We start from the raw sequence: 22,085 nt of genomic DNA, 5'->3' as shown, positions 1-22,085 counted from the left end.
ATTTACCATAAATCATGGAAATGGGCATCAAAACGTCGCCAGAAGTAAAGCTGGGGCATCCCTCTGCCACAAATACAGGGCGAGCAGGACAGAAATACGACCCTTCGTGCCCTGACACCTCACACAGCTTCATAGCCCTGTGGGGTCTCTTCAACAACGGCTTTTCCTATTAAGTATAAGTGGACGTGATTAATTTTAGTGTCAAGTACATCAGTGCTTAATTAATTCACATTGACAAGGAACATGTATTTTCTGGGATTCCTGTCACAGCCCTTACACCTCAATTTTCACGCTAATTCCCTAATTATGAATTAAAGTCTCTCAAGCTCACGTTATTACACAGACTGAAAAAAGGACTACAAAAAGGACCACAAAATCCACCCACTCCCTTCTGACCAGAAAGCTGCTTTTAATCTTAATGATTTAATTTTACCATCGATTTAAACTTGATTGAGGTAAAAGGCAACACCTGCCTGCTCAATATTTATTGGCAGTTTTCATGTACAACACCTGCGACTTGAGTCATCCTCAGACTGACTGGGTAGTGATATTGCATCGATGCTGCTCCTTGCACCTGGGACTGTTTATCTTTGCAAGAATCAAGTGATTATTTTGTCAGCAGAAGCAGATGGATGAGTCCCCTCCTTGCTTGGGCAGCAGAACGTGCGTCACACCCTCAGATTTGGGGTCAAGTTTACTCTGAACCCCACACAAGTGGATTAAAAAGGGCCTGCTCTGCAAGGCAGCACAGGGGCCTTAAATTGAGTTCTCACTCTGGAGGCAAAGCCTTGCTGGGTCTGGTTTTCCTAGATATCCCTCAGGCTTCCCTTCTTCACCTCCCCAAGCCCTGGCTTAGCACTACCACTCTCAGGCTCTGCATAACTCATTCCCTGAGCCCTTATCCTTGCATTTGCCCCTGCCCTTTGAGGAATTCTGGCTAAAGAGGCGGGGCAGTGCCTTATTTTTAGGTCCCTGTTACCCAGGGATTTTAGCCACCTGTGCAGCTGCATCACTGTATCCATGCAAGGAATTTCCCCGTTCAGGGCTGCAGTAGGATTTGCATCAGTGCCGTTTGCCTGGCTGGCTGAAAGCCTTGCAGAGCCTTGGGCTAGGCAGGTTTTTTTTGTCCAAAAAACACTACTGAGGAGACAAAGGAAAGGGGAAAAAGGAAGGGGAGGAAGAAAGAGAGGGGAAATAGAAATCTGGGGGGGGAAAGAGAAATACAGGGGAAGGAGGAAAGAAGTGGGTGGGAGAAAGGGAGAGGCAAGAAACGGGGATAAAGAAATCCAGGGGAAAGGGGGAGAAGAAAGAAATAGAGCAGGGGAGAAAGGAAGAAGGGGGGAAGAAACAGAGAAAGAGAAATACAGGGGAAGGGAGAAAGAAAGATGCAGGAGGGAAGGAAGAATTAAAAGAGTAAAGCAGAGAAATTGGAAGAGAACACGTTAGTGGGTGACTGCAGTCAGATTTCAAATCACACCACTGAATGTGCTCTGCAGTGTAAGAAATCCTTCTTTTTTCTTGCATTCCAGACGTGAACAGTAATTTTTTTTTCTTTGAATATAGACAAAATAAGCCATCTTGCTATAAAAATACTATACAGGGAGAATTTGTCCAGATAAATGTGAAATAATGATTCAAACCACGTTGGTTTTGGCTGCACTGTAGAGCACAGTGAGGGAAAATGAAACACTGAACATACATTCCTTATTTTAACAAGCAACACGAAGGCGAGGCTCGTTTTGTCTGAAAGTCATGACTGTGATGAATGATAGTCGGACAACACTGAGTATCCCATGCCAGTTTTAAAGGGCTCTTTAAGTTTTAAGTGCATAATACACCCCTCGTTCTCCAGCATCCCATGTGCAAGGAGGCTGCTTTGTGCAGAGCACACCCTAAAAGATACAATCTTCCCTCTGTGCTGCTCTTAAACCCAACTGTCTTGTAAAACCTCACTGCTGAGAATCAGAAAAAGCGATCAGCTGTTAAAACGGGTGGTGGTGTACTTGACAAACCTCTTTTACATAATAAAATGGATGTTTTTGTGTCCCGTGCAAGAACATGGGATTACATCTCTATTAGAGGCAAGCCCTGGGATAGGGGAATCCAGTGGTTGGGTGAGGGTGGTAAAAGCAAACACAAGGGCACCTCTCCACTCCACTGGAAGGTCACGGCATCTGCCAAACCAGAAATGAAGCCTGACAGCTTTAACAAGATGTCCATTAGTCCAAGGAGAGTGGAATGCTTTAAAGACCTTGGAAGATCTAGACTGAGGAGGCCAGTATTTCGGATTGTCAGGATACGTGAGGTGAGCAGAGCTCCATTAGCGTTGCAATATTTTGCAAACATAACAGCAGCGGTATCCAGCAGGGTCTGCGGATTTATTAATGGAAAAAAAATTACATCACAGACAAGTATGTGCTGGCACTGAAATTCTGCAGGAAAATAGAAAAACACTGGTGCAACCAAAGGGCTTGTACTTTATTAGGTTTCCTAGGGAAGGAAGGTGATCCTCTCCAGCAAATCGTATCTCCTGGGAAAAGCTTTCAGGTGTGTTGCCGCATCTGAGCAGTGTCAAGGCAGGCCTCAGGAGAGTGGTGGTGTCCATGCGTATTTTGTCTGGATGAAATTCCTTACTGTTATTCCATCTCTTCAAGTCAGCAGGGTCACTATTTGCATCAGCAGAGCTCTGGCCCTTTGGGAGCCTTGCTTAGCTTTGTCATGTCTAGCCTGAGGTTTGTAGTCACACAGCAAAGCCAGAACTGATTAGTGTCTTCTCAGGTGGTCCAAAAAAGAGAACCATGGGCTTGGGTTGGCAGGGAGAATACTGTGGGCTTCCAAGCCAAGCTTTAGGAGGACTGGAGAAAAAGAGTCCTACAACAGCAGCAGACCTTGATCCCTTTTACCAACAGCAACTTGATGTGGGTTTGTTCTGAAGAAAGTTTATTTGTTGGCTTCATCTTGCAAAAGCCCCTCAATGAGTTACTGGCCTCCTCTCATCACCTTGGCATGCCATGAGAGAGAGTTTTTCATTCGTAAATTTTTCACAGGTCACTGAGGATGCCACTTTGGGGATCTCGAGGTCTCAGAATTGGATCACTTCTAGGGTTGAGGAAGAATCTTCCCTTGGAGTTTTTCAAAGGTTAACCTTGGGGTTGATTTCATTAAGTATTTTCATCTGCACCCTGGCACAAGTAGGACAGCACTAATGAAATAAACTGATGACACAGTGTTAAACTTCACCAAAAAAAGGAGGATAAAGTCATACAAGAGGTTAAGGACTTGAGAAACAAGTGGAGTGAAATCAAGCAGACAGCCAATATCATGCCAAAGGCTAAGTTCATCATCTCACCAACTGTTAATACGGGAAAAAGAGGAAGTTCTGGGGTCATAAACTGGCCATGGCATGGTTGCGTGCCACCATCACAACAGAAACACCAAAATATTGCATTTAACGTTGAGAGCACTTCAAGAAAGGGTCATTGCACAACCATCTGCAAGACCTTACCTAAAATGGTGTCTGCAAGTCTGCTTTTCCATATTAAAAAGAAATCAAGCTTGAATAGCTATGGAGAGAAAAGCTCCTAGGATAAGAAGCAGGAGGACTTTACTGAGATGAGAAGGGGTTGCTTTGTCTAGCCAAAGGCAGAACAACTGCATCTCTCTTCTATAAATTCTTTTGGAGATAAGTGGGATGGGGATGATGCTATGTGAAGCTTAAAGCCAAGTTAGCACAAAATCATCCAGCTGAATAGGCCGTATATAATTTTAGTCTGGATACCAGAGATTTCTTGCCAGATGAACATGCATCCAAAAAGAGGTTGCGAGTAGCTGGGGTGAAGTATGTCAAGTCTGTGGTAAGCACTACCCTGAGAGTCTGCGTGCCTCAGCAAGCACTAGTCCAAACACTGCAGGCTTTTCACCCTGCCAGTAAATCTGGGACAAGGGTATCCGGCCCAGCTGACAATCGGTGACCCCAGAGAGGTGGCTGTTGTCCCATCGATGCGCCTGTGGAGGGTACAAGCCAGCCTTCACCCAGACCAACACGCACACGCTCTGTGGGACTGTGCCAGGCAGGGAGCTTACCTGCAATGTGCAAACCACAACTGAGCGCACTGAGAACAGCCCATCTCAGGCAAAAATGGGAACCCACTCAGGGCAGCCTCTGTGGACTTAATCTAATTAGCAGCAGACACGCCACGGCTCAGTGTTGCAGCACAGCAAAGTGAAGCCAGCTCCACAGCAGCTGTGGTTGTGGGGAGCCAAACCCATCCCAGGCTGGCTCCCAAAGACGGATGGTCATGGTCTGTTGTTTGCTCTCTCCACTCCTATCTGCTATTCCCAGCCTGCCACAGCACTGCTGAGCTCCAAATTTGGCTGCTTCTCCTGCGGCTTCCCCCCTTGATGCATAAAAAAAGCTACATTCTAAGAGAGCCCCGTGCTATTTTCAGAAGAAAAGACATCCTAGTTTCTTCCACCTAGTCTAAAAACGCCCCTTGTTCCCTACCTCAAGTGCTGTGGACTTAAAACCTATTCCAGGCTGTGGGATGCCTTTCATCCCCTCTGCCTGCACTCCAGGAGGAATGCAGGTGAGAGATCAATGTACGTATTTAATCTGGGAATACAGTCTCTACATCTGTCCAAAAAAATAGTCTGAACTAGTAAATCCTTCAGCCAGACAAAATCGGGCTGGCTTCAGTGCAGACAATGCATTACATCAGCTGGAGCAGCTGAGGAACTAACCCTGCATCACTTTGGGATTAAGATATCAAAGCATTCCTGCTGCCGTGGTGCCGGTGCCCTCACCCCACTGACAGCCTGGAGACACAGGAGTGAAGAGTCACATGGCCTCGCTACAAGTTTCCCTGTGTTTTTCCTGCTCCATGCTGTGTGGCCTCATCCACTCCCATCCCAAATATTGCAGCATTAAGCTGAGCCACATTTTCCAATCAGGCCCTCCAGATTTTCTTAAACGCCAGTTGTTTTGGACCGGAGTAAAACATAGCCACAACACATGGCCTAAAAACAACCAGTTGTTTGCAAAAGACCAAGTGCTTGCACTAATTAGTCATAGTGCTCTGTAAAAAGCCATATGAACATGCTTTTGGAAGAGCTTTTGGGAAACCACATCACAGTTAAAACTCCCTCAGCTGGAGTGGAAGAGGGGAAGGAGGTGCCATTTATTGTCCCCGTGGAAATCTGTCCAGATTCATCCAAGGCACAAATCAGAAGCAAACCATCCCTCTTCTCAAGCACGGAAAGCTGTGCTCGGCTTCTAACCATCCTTCATTCTTGTCAGGGAAGAGGTATTTTCCACTCACCTATTCTACAGCAAAGTGAAAAATTGCCAGTCCTGTTCTCAGGGAATGGTTCCAACCACTTGACATCAGACAGAAGAGCACCTGTGTGATGTCTCACGGTTCTGCTTTATGATCTGAAGCCGTGCATCCCTACCCCACCTCCTGTCACCTCTCCAGTTGCCCACCCACACAGAACAGCAGCGAACCAGCCATGGCAGCTAACAATTCCTGGCTTACCTAAAGCCATGCTGGTGCTAAAGGATTTCGCATTCCAGCTGGGATAATCACCAGCAGGGCAGGAAGGCAGGTCATTATAGTTTCCTGGAATGAAGGACTTTGCCTAAACTGGGAAGTGAAAGATGATACTGGTAACAAAACATTAGAGGAAATGGAGACAAAACATCTGAGATGGTACAGTGTGTTAGAGCTGGTGCATCTGATTTTAAATCATAGCACATTTTCCTGGCATCCATAGCATTCCTGGTTTTCCGTGCAGAGCGACTGATGAATGGCATATGGGACTGACTGCCCTCTGCCTTGCTGGGCATCCCAACCCAGTTCATCCATCCCAGCCCTGCAGCAGGTAATGTGCTCTGACATTTTCCTGTGAGCTTTTCCACAGCCTTAATTATTATGGCACTAAAACCCTTCTGATCCTTCCCTGTAGGAATGTGAAGGAATCAGCTCCTCTCTTCCCCATCAACAAAGAGCCAAAACAGTCAGGCAAGCATTGTCAAAGTCTCCAGCGTTTAGTTTTCCCTCCCATTGTGGCAACAATTAGAAGAATAATTTTCCCCCCTCTGAACACAATGAGTTGCTGCAGAACCTTTTTGTTTCAGCTGCTGTAAAACCAGTAAATAAATAAATCAATAGGTAGATAAAGCACGGAGTACCCCAAACTGGACAGAAAGCAAAATATTTTGCATCTAGAAACTACCTATTTCCATAGCAGGCTGAACAATCTGTCATGGGTCATGCTGGAAACAGATGCCAGAGGCAGGAGTAGAATGGCCTCTGCCACCAAGCCTCTGCTTTTCCTTCCTCTTGCCTTCTGCCTTTCCTATCTGTGCCTTTCCCTAAGGACAGCTACTCAATGTATTGCAGGGTTTCCAGCCTTGAGCCATGGATGTCTGGGCACTGTTAGAAGGAGGCACCTCCCCAGGGGCTGGCAGGCACCGCCTTTGTTGCTCAACTTCAGTTTCTACAGAGGTTTTTTCATCCTCCCTGACCTTGGAGCTGTGGTGGCAGAGGAGAAAGGCAGGAAAGACACTTCTCTGCATGGCCTCTTTTGGGGAAGTTACTAGGTTAAGTTTCCGAAACATCCGGAGCGCATTAGTGGTTCAACTCAACTAATTAGAAATTCCCAAAATAATTTTTAATACCTTTTTCAATTATTAAGTGGGTTGCTCGAGGTAACAGCAGATAATGGTCCCCCCCTCCACCTTGAGGCATCTCTGTTCCTTCCAAGTTTATTGGCAACAGATGACTCATTTAATCTCTGCCCAAGCTGACTGCTTTACAACTCTTCCAGCAGCATCTGGCCTTAAACGAGGTTACTCAGGCTCAAACTGATGAAATAATTCCTATTCTTGTGCCTGTACAGACCATGCCTGTAACACCCAGTGCCTGAGACTAAAAACCAACTGAAAACCAGCCAAACATTTAGATGTGACCTGAAAAAAACAAGACTGTGCTGTGGCCACAGGCCTGGCTGCCATGGAGAGGCAAAACCTGTCATAAAATGCCCTGTGACGTTTTCTGGGCTAGGCATCCCCAAAGCTGGGTGGGGACTTCAGGGAAACTAAGCTTATATTTACACCCACATGAGCTTTTCAAGTCTGTGCTAGACAGCATTGCTTAAATATTTCTCTTTCCAAGCACAGGCAAAACATTTTCAGTTGCGTTTGATACAGCTGGCTCGCAAACACAGAGAGATGAAACGCTTCTGGGGGAGATTACTGAGCAACTTCTGCCTGTCATGGAGCTCCTCTATAGCCCTTTGCTTGGAAAGGTACCACTGACAGCCATTTTTAGCCTGCTTTCCTAAGGGAACGTGTGATCACTCTGCCAGTCCCACACTAAAAGCTGAAGCCAGCTGGCCAGCTGCCACCAAGTTTTTCTCAGAGGTCAAGGTCCATCCCAGATGTGATCCCCACTGCCAAAAAAGCAGCACGTGGAGCTCAGGGTAGACACCAGACCCTGCACATGGAAGAGAGTGCTTAAATGCTTTAATCATGTAAAATGCTGCCAAACCTGTGCCTTGTTAGATAACAATATCTCTTGTTTCACAGAACCATTTCCTTCACTTCCGTAGCCCTCAGGAGCCGACTTTTCCTTTGAAGTTGGGTACCCAACCTAGAGCCAAAGGTCTCTGTGTGGCAGCTCTCCTGGCAAGGTGGGCTGGACTTGTGGAGGAGCATCCTCCTGGCCAAGGTCCGCTGAGAAAAGAGAACGTGAAGTTTGAAATAAGCAAACCTTTCAATGCAGACGTCTTTACTCGAGCAAGCCACATACACTTACTTTTCACACAAGCTGCGCTTTACTTATTAGACACATGGCAAGAACCTCAGCACATTCCTCAAGGCTATTTATTGTGACCTGTCAAGTGTGATTTCAGAGGTGAAAACAATCTCACCTGTCTCTTCAAGCGCTAATGCTGTAGGAAAGCCTTTCTTGTGGTTCACACTTGTATTCTTTTTGTAATTCAATGCCACCACACTTCAAATGTTTATTGTAGTCAGTAGTTATTTTCCCTCCTCAGTCTTTAACACATGCTAATGTTCACCATCACTAATCATCTGGGAGCTATTAATATTAAGCTTGTTTAATGTTTCCAGGCCAATCTCTGGAGTGTTTTAGTAATGTTAATAATTAATACAGGAAGACGAGCATTTCAGAGGCCTGAAGCAGTTCAGGGCAGGCTCACAGTTTTGAGCCACAGTGTGAATGATCTGTTCACCATTACAACTCCACCAATCCTTAAAATATTTCTTAACTTTTTATCACTGTACCAGTGTGGATCTCAATGGTTTTTTCACTAGCAAAGGCACAACCCTTCCTCCTCTCACAACAAAATGATCTTTTAATGCTCCATGGCAGTGGTGCCAGACTTTGCCTGTATGATTGATGCTTTTTCCTGGTCTTAAAATCAGGAGTCAGACACGGTTAGAAGGGAGAAAAGGCTTTTACCTCTGTATTTATTATAAGGATCCTTAGCTGCACCACGCCCAGGTGGAATGGGCCAGAATGCGCCCCGCAATGCACACACACGATCGATCGAGTATAACATTATAGACCTTACTAATTAGCACATCTATCAAAGATTCCCCAATGAGAGGCTCAAGTGAGCCCCCTCCCCAAGGAACCTTCCCCCTGGATGGTCCTATCTTAGTTTACAAAATGTGTTCTGGAGAGCACCTTGGTGTCTGGGGTTTCTAAGATGTTTAGTCTCCTAGCTTAACAAAGTAAGTCTAAGAATGTAGGCTAGAAAACACTAAGAATACAGAAATTACAAGGTATAAAAGGGATATAAAAGAAAAGGCAAAAAATCATCATGGCATCATGATCACTAGTGAGCTACCCTGGGTTTTCATTACTTCATCACACACAGAGAACGGGAAACAGCAAAGAGCAGGACATTTCAAGCATTTCTGTTCTGTGATTTAACTCCTTAGCCACGTTTTGTATGAAAACCAGCACACAAACAAGAGATGGCATGTTTAACAGCACAGGTATGGCAAACAGTTCTGAGAACATCATTTGTTGTGACCTCTGGATGGATTGATTATTTCGAATTCATTTTGCTGACCGTGGTCTCAGGTGTTTGTTCTTGAAAAAATACAAAATGAGAGTGTTTTTCAGATACAAACTGACCCATCAGGAACAAATTAGTGGTATGCAGGACCAAAAATGCTGAAGATGAGCATAATTTCTGGGCAACACAAAGTCTAAGCATCATTTCAACAGTGTGGGAGCCTTGATAGTGATCAGACCTCCTGCGCTGGGCTGCCTGCACAGGGCACACCAGGGAGCACATGGAATCCACGTGGATGAGCCAAGCAGACGGGGAGAAGCAAGTCAGGGGAGAAAAAATAACTCTTCCCACAGGCAGACAGCAAACAAGTGGCAAACCTGAGGCTTCAGTCTTTGTTTTCAGCTCAGGGTAGTGCCCTTATTGCCAGACTCTGCTGCCTTTCCCACACAACCACTCTTCCTTAAGCAAGGGAGGATTTACAGTGCCCATATCGATGCTTCCTCACAGCAGTCACAGTCAGGGAGAACCAAGTGCTACACAACCACTGAAAAAGAGCCCTCCAGGAGCTCCTAAACTGCCCCACAAAGATCTGTGTGCTTGTGCCTCCTTTAATTCAGAGAAAGGGGAAAGGAGAGGCATCCTGCTCAAAGTTACACAGCAGGCAGAGCCAGAAATACAAGATTATTGGAATTATTCTTGCGTGCTTAGCCTAGAAGTTTTATTTTGACCTGCTCTGGCATTCTTGTGCACCACTGACACATCACCCTTTCCTTCACAGTTAAAAATAAAAGAAAAAGGCTGAGGTGGAGCAGTGGGGGAATGTCCGCAAAGGGGTTCCAGCTGTATCTGATCCACACCACTCCTGTGGCCAGACCCGTCCTCCAAATTCTCATGATGTAATTACATCAGGCGAGCATAAAATGAAATGCAGTCCCTAAACCTCGGAAAAACAGCCCAGGACCCATTTTTACCAGTAAAATTTATTTCAAGTGAGGAACCCTTCACTGCACAAGCACAGCAAGGTGCATCCCTTTGTGCAGGACACTCCAGGTGCTCTACCCATCCAGTATCGATGCAGCCACAGTCTCTATTTGCAAACCACTCGCCACTGAAGAAAATATCCCGACCATCCTGGATATTTTCCCTCACAAGAAGCAGGCAAGCAGACAGAGATACACGGGAAAAACTTCTGGCTCCCTGGCACTGCAAAGGTGCTTATCAGAGACGTTCTCATTCCAGTTGTTTGGAGAACAAAGAACAAGAGAAGCTTGGCTGTCCAGACACACTTCTGGCAGGAGACCTCGGTCCATCTCTCATGGACTGGTGGTGTCTGTTTGGCCGCCCAGTTCAGAAATGAGACTGGGCAGCTGCAACCTCGCGGTCGTAAATGGTAGATGAGCTGTGCCCTCTAGTGGGGGGAGCTGCAGAAGAGCCTTCCGGGGGAGGCTGTCCCAGCCCACACAAGGGACACGCTCCCTGGGCTCTCCAGGCCTCCAGGGTATTTACACCAGCCAGGCCACGGCACTTTGTTTGGGCACCTCACCCCCACCATCTTCTTTCAGAAAAGCCCTTCACAAAGGCCTCTGAGATGTGACACCTGCTCGGGCAGAGGAGGCTGGTATGAAAATAACAGAGCAGCACATCCTGAGAATGCAGCTTCTCTTAGCAGTGACAAAGCCAGCCTTTCATAAGGCTTCAAAGCCTCCCAGGCTTTTTTTCTACTAAAAATTTGGTGCTTAGTTTAGGTGCGTGATGCTACCAGAGCCTGTAGGTCCAAACCAGTGGGTAAAGTCATTGCTGTGGGCAAGGATTCCTGCTGCAGCAACCCCAGCCCAAGGTATCCATGCTCCCAGCCCTTCCAAAATCCTGAAACACCTTCCTACCCCCTTGCTATGCCAGTGCAACTGTGCACAGGGTCACAGAGACTCAAACTGAAGGACTGACTAATCCAAAGTCCTAGAAAAAAAAAATAAGGCTTTAGATCAGCTCCTTTGGGAAACAAGTTGTAGGAGAAAGGGGTGGGAGTACATTAAACTGCTTCTGGGCTGGAAAAATTACATATATTCATAGGGTTGTTAGGAACTGTGTTCAAAGGATTCCGAATCCAGCTCTAGCCTCTGCAGAGCTGATGGGAAGGACCCGGGAAGGTAAACTATGCATGGCTTTTCGTCACTGAAATGGGAAGTAATTGAACTGCAGTGCTTAGGCCTTGGAAGTCACAAGACACATTTTTCATTTCAAAACTAGGATGATATTGTTTTTAAGCTTTCTTGTAGGACTTCTGCTTTTCACCCTGTTCTCTATAACCATTAAGATTAGATTTTGCTAAGTCTGTTTCACTTCCAGATATCTTACTTGAAGGAAAGACACTGACTATGACAAGAAGAGCGACAGAAACACAGAATTATCTTCGTTCAGATGTTTAATTACCAGATCATCCCATTCTCATTCCAGACCCGTTATCCCAATGCAATATAACATGCTGTGATTTCTCTCTCAAGATATTAAAGCTTTAACAAGAGCAGCCTTCCTCAAAACACTGAAGCCCCAGCTGCCTGGGGTAACCAGATATTACCTTAATTAACAGGCAGTAAAATGCTCCGGTTTTGCTCACTTTGTACCTGCCAAGCTCAGGAGCAGCTGTCTTGCAGCTGAAGCATTTTGCCAGACAAGCGGGCACGTCTTCTGCCACAGAAGAAATCCCCTTTGCAATCCCAAGCCCGGGATCTCTGAGCCTGTACCTGGCACAAGACCAAAGGCAGGCCTAATGTTCGTCAGCAGAAACCGCCATGTTATAAAAATCCGGAGAAGGACAGATCCCGGATATGCCATGGCTCCGGCCACACCCAGCCCTCCCTGGTCCTCAAACCTTGACGGGTCCGAGGTGCTTTCACCCCCATTTCCTTGGTAGCTGGGCTGCTCTTGGATCCCAAGACATGGGGAAAGCCCCACCTACCCATTCATCCGTCTGTCTGTCCGCCCGCCCATCCATCCACCCACCGCCAAACCCCAGCGTGGGAGGTGGGGAGGGAAGGACGGAGGGAGGGATGGAGGGGTGCTGGGGGCATGGCCACTGTGACAACAGCCTCGCGCCGTCCTGTCTGGCTGCCAGACCTTAGACCTGGTGTCAGGTCTAAGGTTCACTGATCTCGGGCTGCCTCTCACCTTTGACACCGCTCCCGCAGCCGGCGCTTTCGCTTTTAGCTGCTCCCGACACGGAGAGGCTCGAACACACGGATGGGGCCGTCATCCTGCCACCCCTGACACACGGACCGGAACCCTGGGAGGACAGCAAGGCTTCGGGAAGGTAAAGGCATCCTCTGCTCAGCAATTCCTCACCAGGCAGGCCCCCAGCCCCGACCCGCCCTCTCCAAGGTGCCTTTCCCAGGCAAGCTCCGGAAAGACTCATCCTCACGGGAGCAGCCTCACGTCCAAGGCACGAAGGGTGCACGAAGGGTGGCACGGTCCTCAGTGAATCCCTGCCCAAGAGAAGAGGTTTTAGGAAGCCCTCTGCCCTGCCCCCATCCTCCCAGAGCTGTTGTGAAGGTCTCAGCAGAGCTCCCGGTCTCTCCCACAGCGGTCCCGTTTATTGCTGCCTTACTTCCCTGCGTGGTTAATGATCCTTATTCCCTTCCCCTCCGCTTTGAGGGGAGCTGTTTGTTCTGAGAAATCATCACAGTGTAAATCTAATATTTACACATTAAGTCCTTGCAGTTGGGATTTTTGCGTCCCGTGGTAACCCTGGCTTAAGTGAACTTTCCGAGTGGCCGTGCTCCTACTTAAGCCGGAGCTTAAGCAGGTAGGAGGAGGCTCCCAAAAACAGAGGAGAGCTTTGAGCTGAATGATAGAAGTTAACTGGGGAGGTAGGTGCATGACAACTACCTTGTGTGTATGGGGGGGAAATTAAGTATTTAAATCTGAAGGGACCTAAAGTATCACGTCCAAAACCTGCAGGGTTAAATACTGCAGACTTACACAGTTAGGTGTTGAAGTCCTGTAATTTTTCTGAGGTGGTTATTAATTGTTGTTCTGGATCACTGTTTCACTTCTGTGGAGACTCAGCAAATGGTTTTAATGGTTTTAGGACCTAGAAAAGCTTAGACACCAGTTAGACATCATTACACTTAAACAACATTAATTTCCCAGGCAGCTAAACAGAGTTTTAAATAAGACTTGTCATTGACTCCATCCCCAAAGGTATGCATGACTTTTCTTTTTTTACTGCTTTCCTTTGGAAATAGAAGGCTTATCCCCAACGATGAACACACCAAGATCCCTCCAGCCCAGGTTAAAGATGCTGAACACAGTTTCCTGGGTGCAGCAATGTTTAATCCTCTGTTAGGAAGTGAGAAACGATTGGTGGTGTGGCTGTTTGGGAACTCACCTTCAAGGTAAGTGTAGAATCAAGCAAGCCTGTCCCTAATATCTGCTGTTAGACACAACTGCCACAAAATATAAGCTGTATCTGGAGACTAAATCTACCAGCAGGATTTTTACAGCTGACTGAAGATAAATTGGTTTATTTTCTCTGACTATACTGGATATGAACAGGTTGAGCTTTCCCTGCCCCTCAGTGTGGCCTCTTGGCACAAGGAGAGGACCTGCATCACCTCAGCTGTTCCCCAGGCTGCTCTCCAAATTGATCACAGGAGATATCTGGATGCTTTTCCCATAGCCCCTTATCTAGCAAGGGGCAGGGTTTTACTTTGTACTCTCCTTTTCCAATAAAAAAAAGAGGGCAACCCCACCACCATTTCCCCCTAAATCCTGTTTTCCATTGAATGGGAACAAAGCCACTTGTTTTGCTTCCTTGCCATCCTCCTCAGGTGGGAAGGGAGACTCACCCTCTGCCTCTTAACATGGGGAAAAAATAGTTTCAAGTGAGCTTTGGCAAAGCTCATTGCAGTAAATCTCAGGTGAGTTTTGTTCCAGCATCAACCCAACTTTCTAAGGTTGAACAGAGAGCAGCAGAGGGAAATGATGAGAATCTGTGTTTAATATAGACAATCCTGGGTGGTTTTCAAGTAGCTTCTTGCTTCCTTAGAGAGTTTTATGGCTTATCACTGACAATAACTGCCCAGAATGGATGGCAGTCTTATTTCCAGCCTACAAAGAGGCAAATGTATGCAATCAATACCGTAAGGAGCACATTTCTGCTGTGCCGCAGGGCTTATCTTTTTCCTGCTTGAAAAATATGTCTAACTAGGTGTTCTGCACAAACTGTGATCCTGCTCTTCATCACAGGGCTGCATGAGCTGGGGGAGGTGATGTTACCTGTGTTTTTTAAGGGGATTAGAGCCCATCTCACCCAGCAGAAAAACTACTTGGATGTAAAGACACAGGCCTGGGTTCAGCCAAGGAACACTCTTAATGGCAGCCTTAATGAAGAGTTAAAGGTCTGGAGCCTGCCAGATTGCAGAGGGAGGACAGGCAAAATAAGGGAGACACGTGGGATGAGCAGCTCACAGGAACAAGGGGCTTTTGTCAGGGCAGGGAGCTGCAGAGAGCAGGGAGCTCCATTGCTGGTGCTGCTGTAGGTGTCTTTGTAAAGGTACTTCTTGCTCGCCAGCCAAGTTCCACAGCCAGATTCCTGAGGTCCTGAGGTAGAAATTGCACCAAATCTTCCTTATAAATCTTGCAGATCCCTGCTGTCTGCCTGACCAGGGCTTTCTCCCACATGGAGAGAAGCCCCCCATTCCAGCAGTGCTCACCCTGGCATCCTGCTCGGTCCAACACCCTATGAACTTTCCTCTCTCCTTTATAACTGCTCACATGAGCAGAGTGTTTTCAGAGGAGGAGCTCTGCAAGGAGGAACCAGGGCAAAGCAAGGCAGAGTGTTATTTGCTGCCCTGCACTGGCAGTCCCCACCAGCAGCGGGGCAGTGGCACTTCCTTGACCTCAGGGCTGGGAGGAGGGGATGCACGGGCCACCCAGGAGGGCTCCCGCCGACCAGCCTCTGCCCAGGGCACAGCCAAGGCTCTGCAGCAGCTCTCTTCGGGTCACGTTTGAGGCAATCACTGTCACTGGGTCTGTGTTTCCCTGCCATCCCTGGGCACGGAGTGGCCCCAGCCACACCCTAGGGTGACATGGGGGTGGCACTCCAGGGGCTTGGTTTGCCTGGGGGTCTTTACCCTGGGTGCAGGAGCATTTGCCATCTGATTTGTGTGCTGCTGCTCCTCAGGGCTGCTCAGGCCAGGGCTTCTCACTCCTGAGGCTCTCCTGATAAAACTTCTAACCAGGATAAATGTGAGACATCAGCCCGAGCTCTTCACCAGAACTCTGGGGAAGGAGGTGTGCTGGAGAGCAAAGCACAGCCAGAAGGGGTTTCCCTCTGCCAGGAAATTCCTCCAGCTTGTCCCCTTAAAGGAGATGCACCAGTCTCCTTGCCTTCATCCAAGGAGGCTTCTGGCATCCAGTTTCTTCCTAAACATCTCCACCTTCTGGTCGTAACTGACAGTGGCGGATGCTTTGACGCATTAAATTTGCAATTAATGATATTAAGGATTTTTTTCCAGCCTGTTTTGAAGTTAAGCCCCACCTGCCCTGCTGCTGCTGTGCTGGAGCTGCTGCAGGCGGCTCAGCTGATCCTGGGGCCACTTGCAGATGTGCCTTGAACAGAGTTGGTTTCCTTGCAGGACATGGCACTGACGGTGACACCGGGCACGTCCCCAGAGGGGCCTCGTCCCTCCTACATGTACAAGGTGGTCCTGCTGGGCAGCATGTCCGTGGGGAAGTCCAGCCTGGCCTACAGATACGTGAAAAATGACTTCAGGGAGCTGCTGCCAACCGTGGGATGTGAGTGAGCGGCTCCAACAGCTCGAAGGCTCTGGGCCAGAGGCCAGGCCTGATGCACTTCCCTGCAGCAGGGTGGGATGCAGGAGAACTGCTTGGTCCATCTTGCAGTAGTACAGACCCACTCTGGAACATGATGCAGATTTGCCCAAAAGCCAGAACCTCGCTCTTCACATCTCTGCCGCCCCTTTCCTCAGCACCAGGCCACAAGAAAAGCCACATCACACAAGTCTGGCTTAGTGCTGCTTTTTAGAAGCAGGCGAGCAGCAGAATGAGTGAACCCTGGGATTCAAACTGTGCAGCTCACCTCTTTGCATGCTGTGCTGCCCTCCCAGCTATTCAGGCACCCCAGGAGGGTCTTTTAGAACAGTTTGCATTAAAGATCACCTAGTTTCAATCCCCCCTGCCTAAGTCCTATAGCCCCTAGACATTATATAAGTTAATTTCACGTGACTCACCTGGGTTTTGCCTTAAGAAGGCACAGCAGGCACGGAGGCTCTGATCCCACTTGTACTGAAGAGCCAGCTGGTGGAGCAGAGCAAAGTGGAACTTCTCCTCTTGTCCCTCTGCCTTGTCCCTGGCTGGTCCACAAGCAGCCATCTGCTCCTCAGGCGCAGGGGTGGAGGCTCTCCTCCAGTGGGAGCCCTTTCCGTGGATATTCCCATTCAGAGCTCTGGCCCACCAGCCGGGTGGAGCTGTCTCTCTATCTGGGGGCTCTTCTGCAAGGCTCAGAGTTATCCAACATCAAACCTGGTGTCATCCACGCAAATCTGCTGCCAGGAAGGGCCACGTCAGCCCAGTGCCAGTGATCACAAGAAGTACCGCCCCCCCCCGGATTCTGTGCATTAGAACATCTTCACTGACCCTTGGGATGGGTTTGGCCTCAGGTCAGGGGACCTGAGCTCCCTGCTCTTGCTCCAAGTGAACACACACCCTGCATCTTGCCTGCAGGCTCCTTCTTCACACAGACACTCAACCTGGACGAGGCCACTGTCAAGTTTGAGATCTGGGACACGGCAGGCCAGGAGAAGTACCAGAGTGTCTGTCACCTGTACTACCGGGATGCCCATGCTGCCCTCCTCATTTACGACATTGCTAAGAAGGTAAGGCCCCTGGCAGGACCATGCCACCACCCAGGGCTGATTTCTGCTGCCATGCCCCCCATCCAAGGGTGATTTGTCCCTAAATGTGTTTGAGGGCTGGTGATTTGTTTCCCTGAGAAGGGCAATCAGAACCTCCCCACCACATCTCTTTCACCCTCTTTGGTTTAGTGCCACCCAACCAGCTTGGTCTGAGACAAAGGGATTAAATCAAAACCAGATCACTGGGTGGTTTTGTCTCCATCTCTCCAGCAAACATTCAGCAGAGCAAAGGTGTGGCTGGAGGAGCTGGAGAAGAAATTCCTTCCCGATGAAATTGTGATTGCTTTGGTGGGCAACAAGACAGACCTTGCTGCTGAGCGAGAGGTCACCACTGAGGTGAGTGCCTGGGGTTCCCTCATCACTCCTCACAGAAAGCATTGGGATACATCCAAGGAAAATTTCCAAGGAAAGCCAAGAGTTTAAGAGGTTTTCAGACACCTCCAAAGTCCCCATACAATTACTGAGCCACCATCAAACGCCACCATGAAACGGAACAAGCAGCCCCAGAGGGGGCAGGGGAATAACTCTGCTTGTCTCCACTTAGGAGGGGGAAGAGTTTGCACGAACAAAAGGCCTCCTGTTCATGGAGACATCTGCAAAATCCAACCATCAAGTGAATGATATCTTCATGTGCGTAGGTGAGTTTTGGGATGGCTCTGGGTGAGACCAGAGGCAGGTGAACCACGGTCCCAAGCCCCTGAAAAGCTCACCCCCTTCATTGCTCCTACTTGTCACTGAGATGTTCCTCCCAGCCAGTCCAGCCTGCACCACCAGCCTGCGCCACCCCTTAAGGCAGAAGGATGGACAGATCCATCCCAGGATATTCCAGTGTCAGAGATGGCTTTCAGGCCTTCTCCCAGAGCCACGATTTTATTTTACATTGTTATCCAATCGAGGCACAGTGGTGTACCCAGCTCAGCTGCTCTGGGAACCGTGGGATGGTCCCCTGGGGTGGGACACGGGGTGCATCCCAGCCTCTGGCAGGAGAAAAGAGCCCTTACTTGCCTTGTGTTTCCTCCTAGTCCAAGAGCTCCTGAGGAGGGAAAAAGAGAAGGCATCCAAGCCATCCCCACATGGCAGGTCGACCGTCGACCTGAGGGCGAGCGGGGCAAGGACGAGGTGCTGCCGGAGCTGAGGATGGGACACTCCACACTCAGCAGGGCTGGGCTCGGCCTCCACGAGGGGCAGTGACAAAGCACGGGAGGACTCAGAACTGCAGGGACAGCTCAGCCTGACCACCCTCCCTCTCAAAGCCAGTTCAGAGCCCATCCTGGTGCATGGGGCCTCTTCAACCCTTTAGCACCATCTTCAGCCAGGAGATGAAGCACAGGGGTTTCTTCTCCCCAGCTCCCGGTTTCCAGAGAAGAGCACGAGCTGCCAGTAACACTGCCACCAACCCTGACTGGTGACATTCCCCCCACCCCCAGCCGTCACCTCCTCCCTCTCCCTTTCCATCTGAGAAGGGAGGGTTTGATTTCCCAAGGCAGAGATCCTGGTGGTTTTACATCCAGGCTGCAAATAAAGAGAATATTGCCCTAGAGGTTTGTTGGGTTTTTTCCCTGTCCTGCATGTCCACCTCGGGAACCACAGGGAGCCTGGAGGTGGCAGGGACCAGAGCCAGTGCTCTCCTCACCCCATCCACCCCATTACAGGGGTCACAGCCCATCCTTGGGAGCAGTCACCGAGCCAGAATGGGGCCAAGGCCAACATGTGGCATCACAGTGCCCTGTGTCTTGCTGGGCCTCCCCTTTACACATAATGAGTCCATTGTGGGAACTCACCATGGATGGCAGAGGAGAAAATCCCACCTGTGCTCTCTCCAAAGGCAGCACCACTCACCCTGTCTGCAGGGCAGTAAGCTCTGAGTTTTTGGGGCATGGCAGCATGGTGGATAGAGCATCATGTGCTCCCCAAGAGTTTCTGATCCCAGCTCCATGAAATGGGGCGGCTGTTTCTGGCCCCAGCTCATGGAAACGAAGGTGTTGGAGGCACCCCTGGGAGCTGGCACGCTGTGGGACCCCAGGGGATAGACCTGGGAAAAGGGTCCTCTGGGCTTATTTTTGGGGTGTTTTTTGGGGTGTGAGGGGATAAACATGAGAGGGAAGTGCTTCATGCTGCACACACTGCCAGAGCAGGCAGAAAACCATGGCGACCATGCAAATTTGGGGGTGACACCCCCCACGCCTGCCCATGCCGCGTTTTGGAACAGAGAGGCTGGGACACAGGGGTGAGAGGAGAAGGGTTTTTATTGTCAGCTCCAGTTCAGGGGCTCAGCTCCTGCCGGGGCGGGTGGGGGTGCGGGTGGGGGGCTGCGCAGCCTCGCTGCTGCCCGGCCCCGCCGGGGTGGGTGCCCCTGGCCAGGGCTTGTCGCCTCCCAAAGCGCCCCACCGGCCGGATCCCGCGGCCCGTGTACCACGAGGGGTCGATGTCCGGGTCTGCGAGGGAAAAGCCGAGGATCCGTCAGGGGCTTGGAGGATACGGAAGGGGATGGGGCATTGCACCCATGAGTGGGGGGGGTGGCGAACACCAGGGGAGCAGGGAAGGGGGATGAGGATGATCAAAGCTGTTGCAAAGGCTGTTTCAAAGCAGACCTGTGCTCCTGCACAGCGGCAGCACCTCCTCACCCCCCAAATGCAGAGTCTGGGGGTGCAGAGGGGGCTGGAGGCAGGGGGTTGGCTGGGGAGAGTCCCTTACTCATGTTCTCCTTACTCCTGATTTCCATGGAGCGCTCAAGAATCCGGCCGTGGGTGGCAGGCAGGGTCAGGCAGACGAGCAGCAGCCACAGGAGGCAGGTGACCCCTAGCTTCATCCCCAGCACTTTCTGGCCGCTCTGAAGTCCCCTGAGCCCCGCTGCAGACTCCGATGTGGCTGCAGGAGAGAAGGGATTTGGCTGTTAATGTGTGTCCCCACCACAGCATCCCTGGGCCAGCAGCAAAGGGCTTGGGGACAGCTGCGTCAGAACCCGGGACTGATGCCTCTGGGGAAAATGTCACCTCCAAACATGAGCTGCACAGACCTCGTGTTCACTAACATAAGTTTTGATCCTAGCCTAGTGCCTTAGGTCAGGCCTGATCTTCTCTGGGACCCCCAGTACACCTGTGGTACCCCACAGCCCGGGAATGGGGTCCATCACCAAAATGCAGGGCTGGCTGCACCAAGCAGAGGTTGCAGAGCTGCAGATAGGTTTTGCTGCTGGATGCTGGATGGATGGATGAATGGGTGGATGGATGGATGGATGGATGGATGGATGGATGGATGATGACCACCTCTGTACCCTTGGAATCCACCCCTGGATGCGGCTGCTGAAATGATAACCTGGGAACCCCCCGTGCCACACTTCACAGCACTGAGGTAGTGAAGCGAGCAGGACTGTGCAGGGCGGGCTGAGTGATGGGCTGGATTTTTGCAGCCTCCTGAAACGAGGGAATGGGGCAAGGGACCAAAGAGAGAGAGCTGGGCGAGGCAGGACACGGCGGGGGTGCTCCATTTCCAGGGACTTTTGCAAAGGAAAAGTTTGCAACATGCTGAGCAGGAGACAGACCGGGCTCCCGGGAGCTCAGGTTTGCTGTGGCCACCAACTTTTGGCACCCCCCCAGCCGGCTGGACAGACGCGAGGACGGACACACGGAGGCAAAGCAGCGCTCGGGAGTTACCCAGCAACAAGAGCATCACGCGAGGGAGGGAGAGAAAAGCGTCGCTCCCGGCGGCGGGGCTGCACTTACCGAGGCGAGGCGAGCAGAGGTGCCCGGCTGCCGTCCTGCTGAGCCAGGTGGCGGCTGTCTGAGCCGGAGTCCCCTCCGCTCGCTGCTTTTATGGCCGGTTTCGTGCTGATGTCAGAGGCGAGCCTCGGCGAGGACCGAGCCGGGGCATCTCCCCTCCCCGCTGCCCCCTCTCATCAAATCAGCACAGGGATTCTCATGACTCAGAAGGGACCAGCATTTTATCTTACGCTGGCTGCGGGAGATAGTTTGGGAATATTTTAATCCCTGTCCTGGATGCAGGGTTATTTCGGACAAGGAGAAGTTTTCTGCTCCGTCACCCACCCGGCGCCCGCTGCCGGGGTCGGTGTGTGCTGCTGCCCCGAACGCTGGAGAGGACAGTGCAACTCCACTGCAGGATTTACACTGGTACCACCTCCCTTTTCCCTTCAATCCCCACAAAAAAAAAACCAAAACAAAACAAAAAAAAAAAACCAAAACAAAACAAAACCTGCTTTAGGGAAAGCAGAACGTTCAGAGATGAGAGGAAGGCAAGGTGCTGGCGCACACGGGCTGGCAGGCCTGTGGTCCGGGCATGAGGGCTTCAAATCCCCACCCCCCGGTCCGCCCCTCCCATTTCAAATGGATTTTTAAGATTTCTGATGTTTATTCTGCTGGATGTGACACTGGAGGAGCCAGTTTGGGACTCCAGCACGAGGGTCAGGTGATGTCCAAACAAAGACAAAACTGGGACTAGAGACATCCCAAAACAGGGACACCTCTGTGGTGGCAGGTTTGTGAAGACACCGTGACTAATAGGGTGTGGGCAGGGGGAAGGTCTCTGTCTGCCACCCCCATGTGGGGCTGGCTTTGCTCTGGGGCAGAGCTCGATCTCCTGCAGTGCCCAGCTCCAGTGCCCGAGCACAGCCAGTGCTGGGGAGAGGTGGCAGGAACAGGATGTGACACAGGGGGATTGCCACAGACAGGGAAAGGGCTGAAGAGAGGAGAACCTGCCCCACCTTGGGATTCAGCTGTGGAAATCCCCACCCCGGGCTCAGCAGGCCTCTCTCTACCCCAGGGTTGCTGCTAATATTTGATATAGATTCAAAGCAATGCCTTGATGCTGTGGGCTTGTGTTTCTTGTGGCTTCAGCTGCCAGACCGGATTCAGGGTTTCCATGCAAGCTGGAGCAGTGCATTTATTTCAGGATCAGCCCCTCCATAGCACCACTCTGTGCATCCCCTTTGCCCACCCGGCTTTCCCACTGGGCACCACTGACCCACAGTCCTCACACCTGTGGCTCTGTGGCCAGTATCTGACCGGTCATGTGGCCCTCCTGATCTGCACCTTCTGCCCCCATTTGGCTTCAGTGTTGCTGATTCAGCTCCTGTCTGCTCCACCT

The 22,085-nt window shown here is 50.2% G+C and overlaps 2 protein-coding genes across 2 annotated transcripts; one reads left to right on the top strand and one right to left on the bottom strand.

Moving 5' to 3' along the window:
• The first annotated feature begins 12,276 nt into the window (after positions 1-12,276).
• RAB17 (RAB17, member RAS oncogene family) lies at positions 12,277-18,514 on the top strand. Its single transcript, XM_048308540.1, has 6 exons — positions 12,277-12,358; positions 15,687-15,846; positions 16,795-16,946; positions 17,196-17,321; positions 17,530-17,623; positions 18,008-18,514. The coding sequence occupies exons 2-6, from the start codon at positions 15,690-15,692 to the stop codon at positions 18,118-18,120; spliced, it is 642 nt and encodes a 213-aa protein (XP_048164497.1). The 5' UTR covers positions 12,277-12,358; positions 15,687-15,689; the 3' UTR covers positions 18,121-18,514.
• Positions 18,515-19,247: 733 nt separating this feature from the next.
• PRLH (prolactin releasing hormone) lies at positions 19,248-21,163 on the bottom strand. Its single transcript, XM_048309426.1, has 3 exons — positions 20,708-21,163; positions 19,695-19,853; positions 19,248-19,420 (listed from the first exon to the last, which is right to left on the bottom strand). Exons 2-3 carry the CDS (start codon positions 19,792-19,794, stop codon positions 19,248-19,250), a joined length of 273 nt encoding a protein of 90 aa, XP_048165383.1. The 5' UTR covers positions 19,795-19,853; positions 20,708-21,163.
• Positions 21,164-22,085: the final 922 nt, after the last annotated feature.

Source organism: Corvus hawaiiensis, chromosome 7 (assembly GCF_020740725.1).
Source record: "Corvus hawaiiensis isolate bCorHaw1 chromosome 7, bCorHaw1.pri.cur, whole genome shotgun sequence".
NCBI lineage: Eukaryota > Metazoa > Chordata > Aves > Passeriformes > Corvidae > Corvus > Corvus hawaiiensis.
This window is presented reverse-complemented; position numbering and strand designations above follow the sequence as displayed.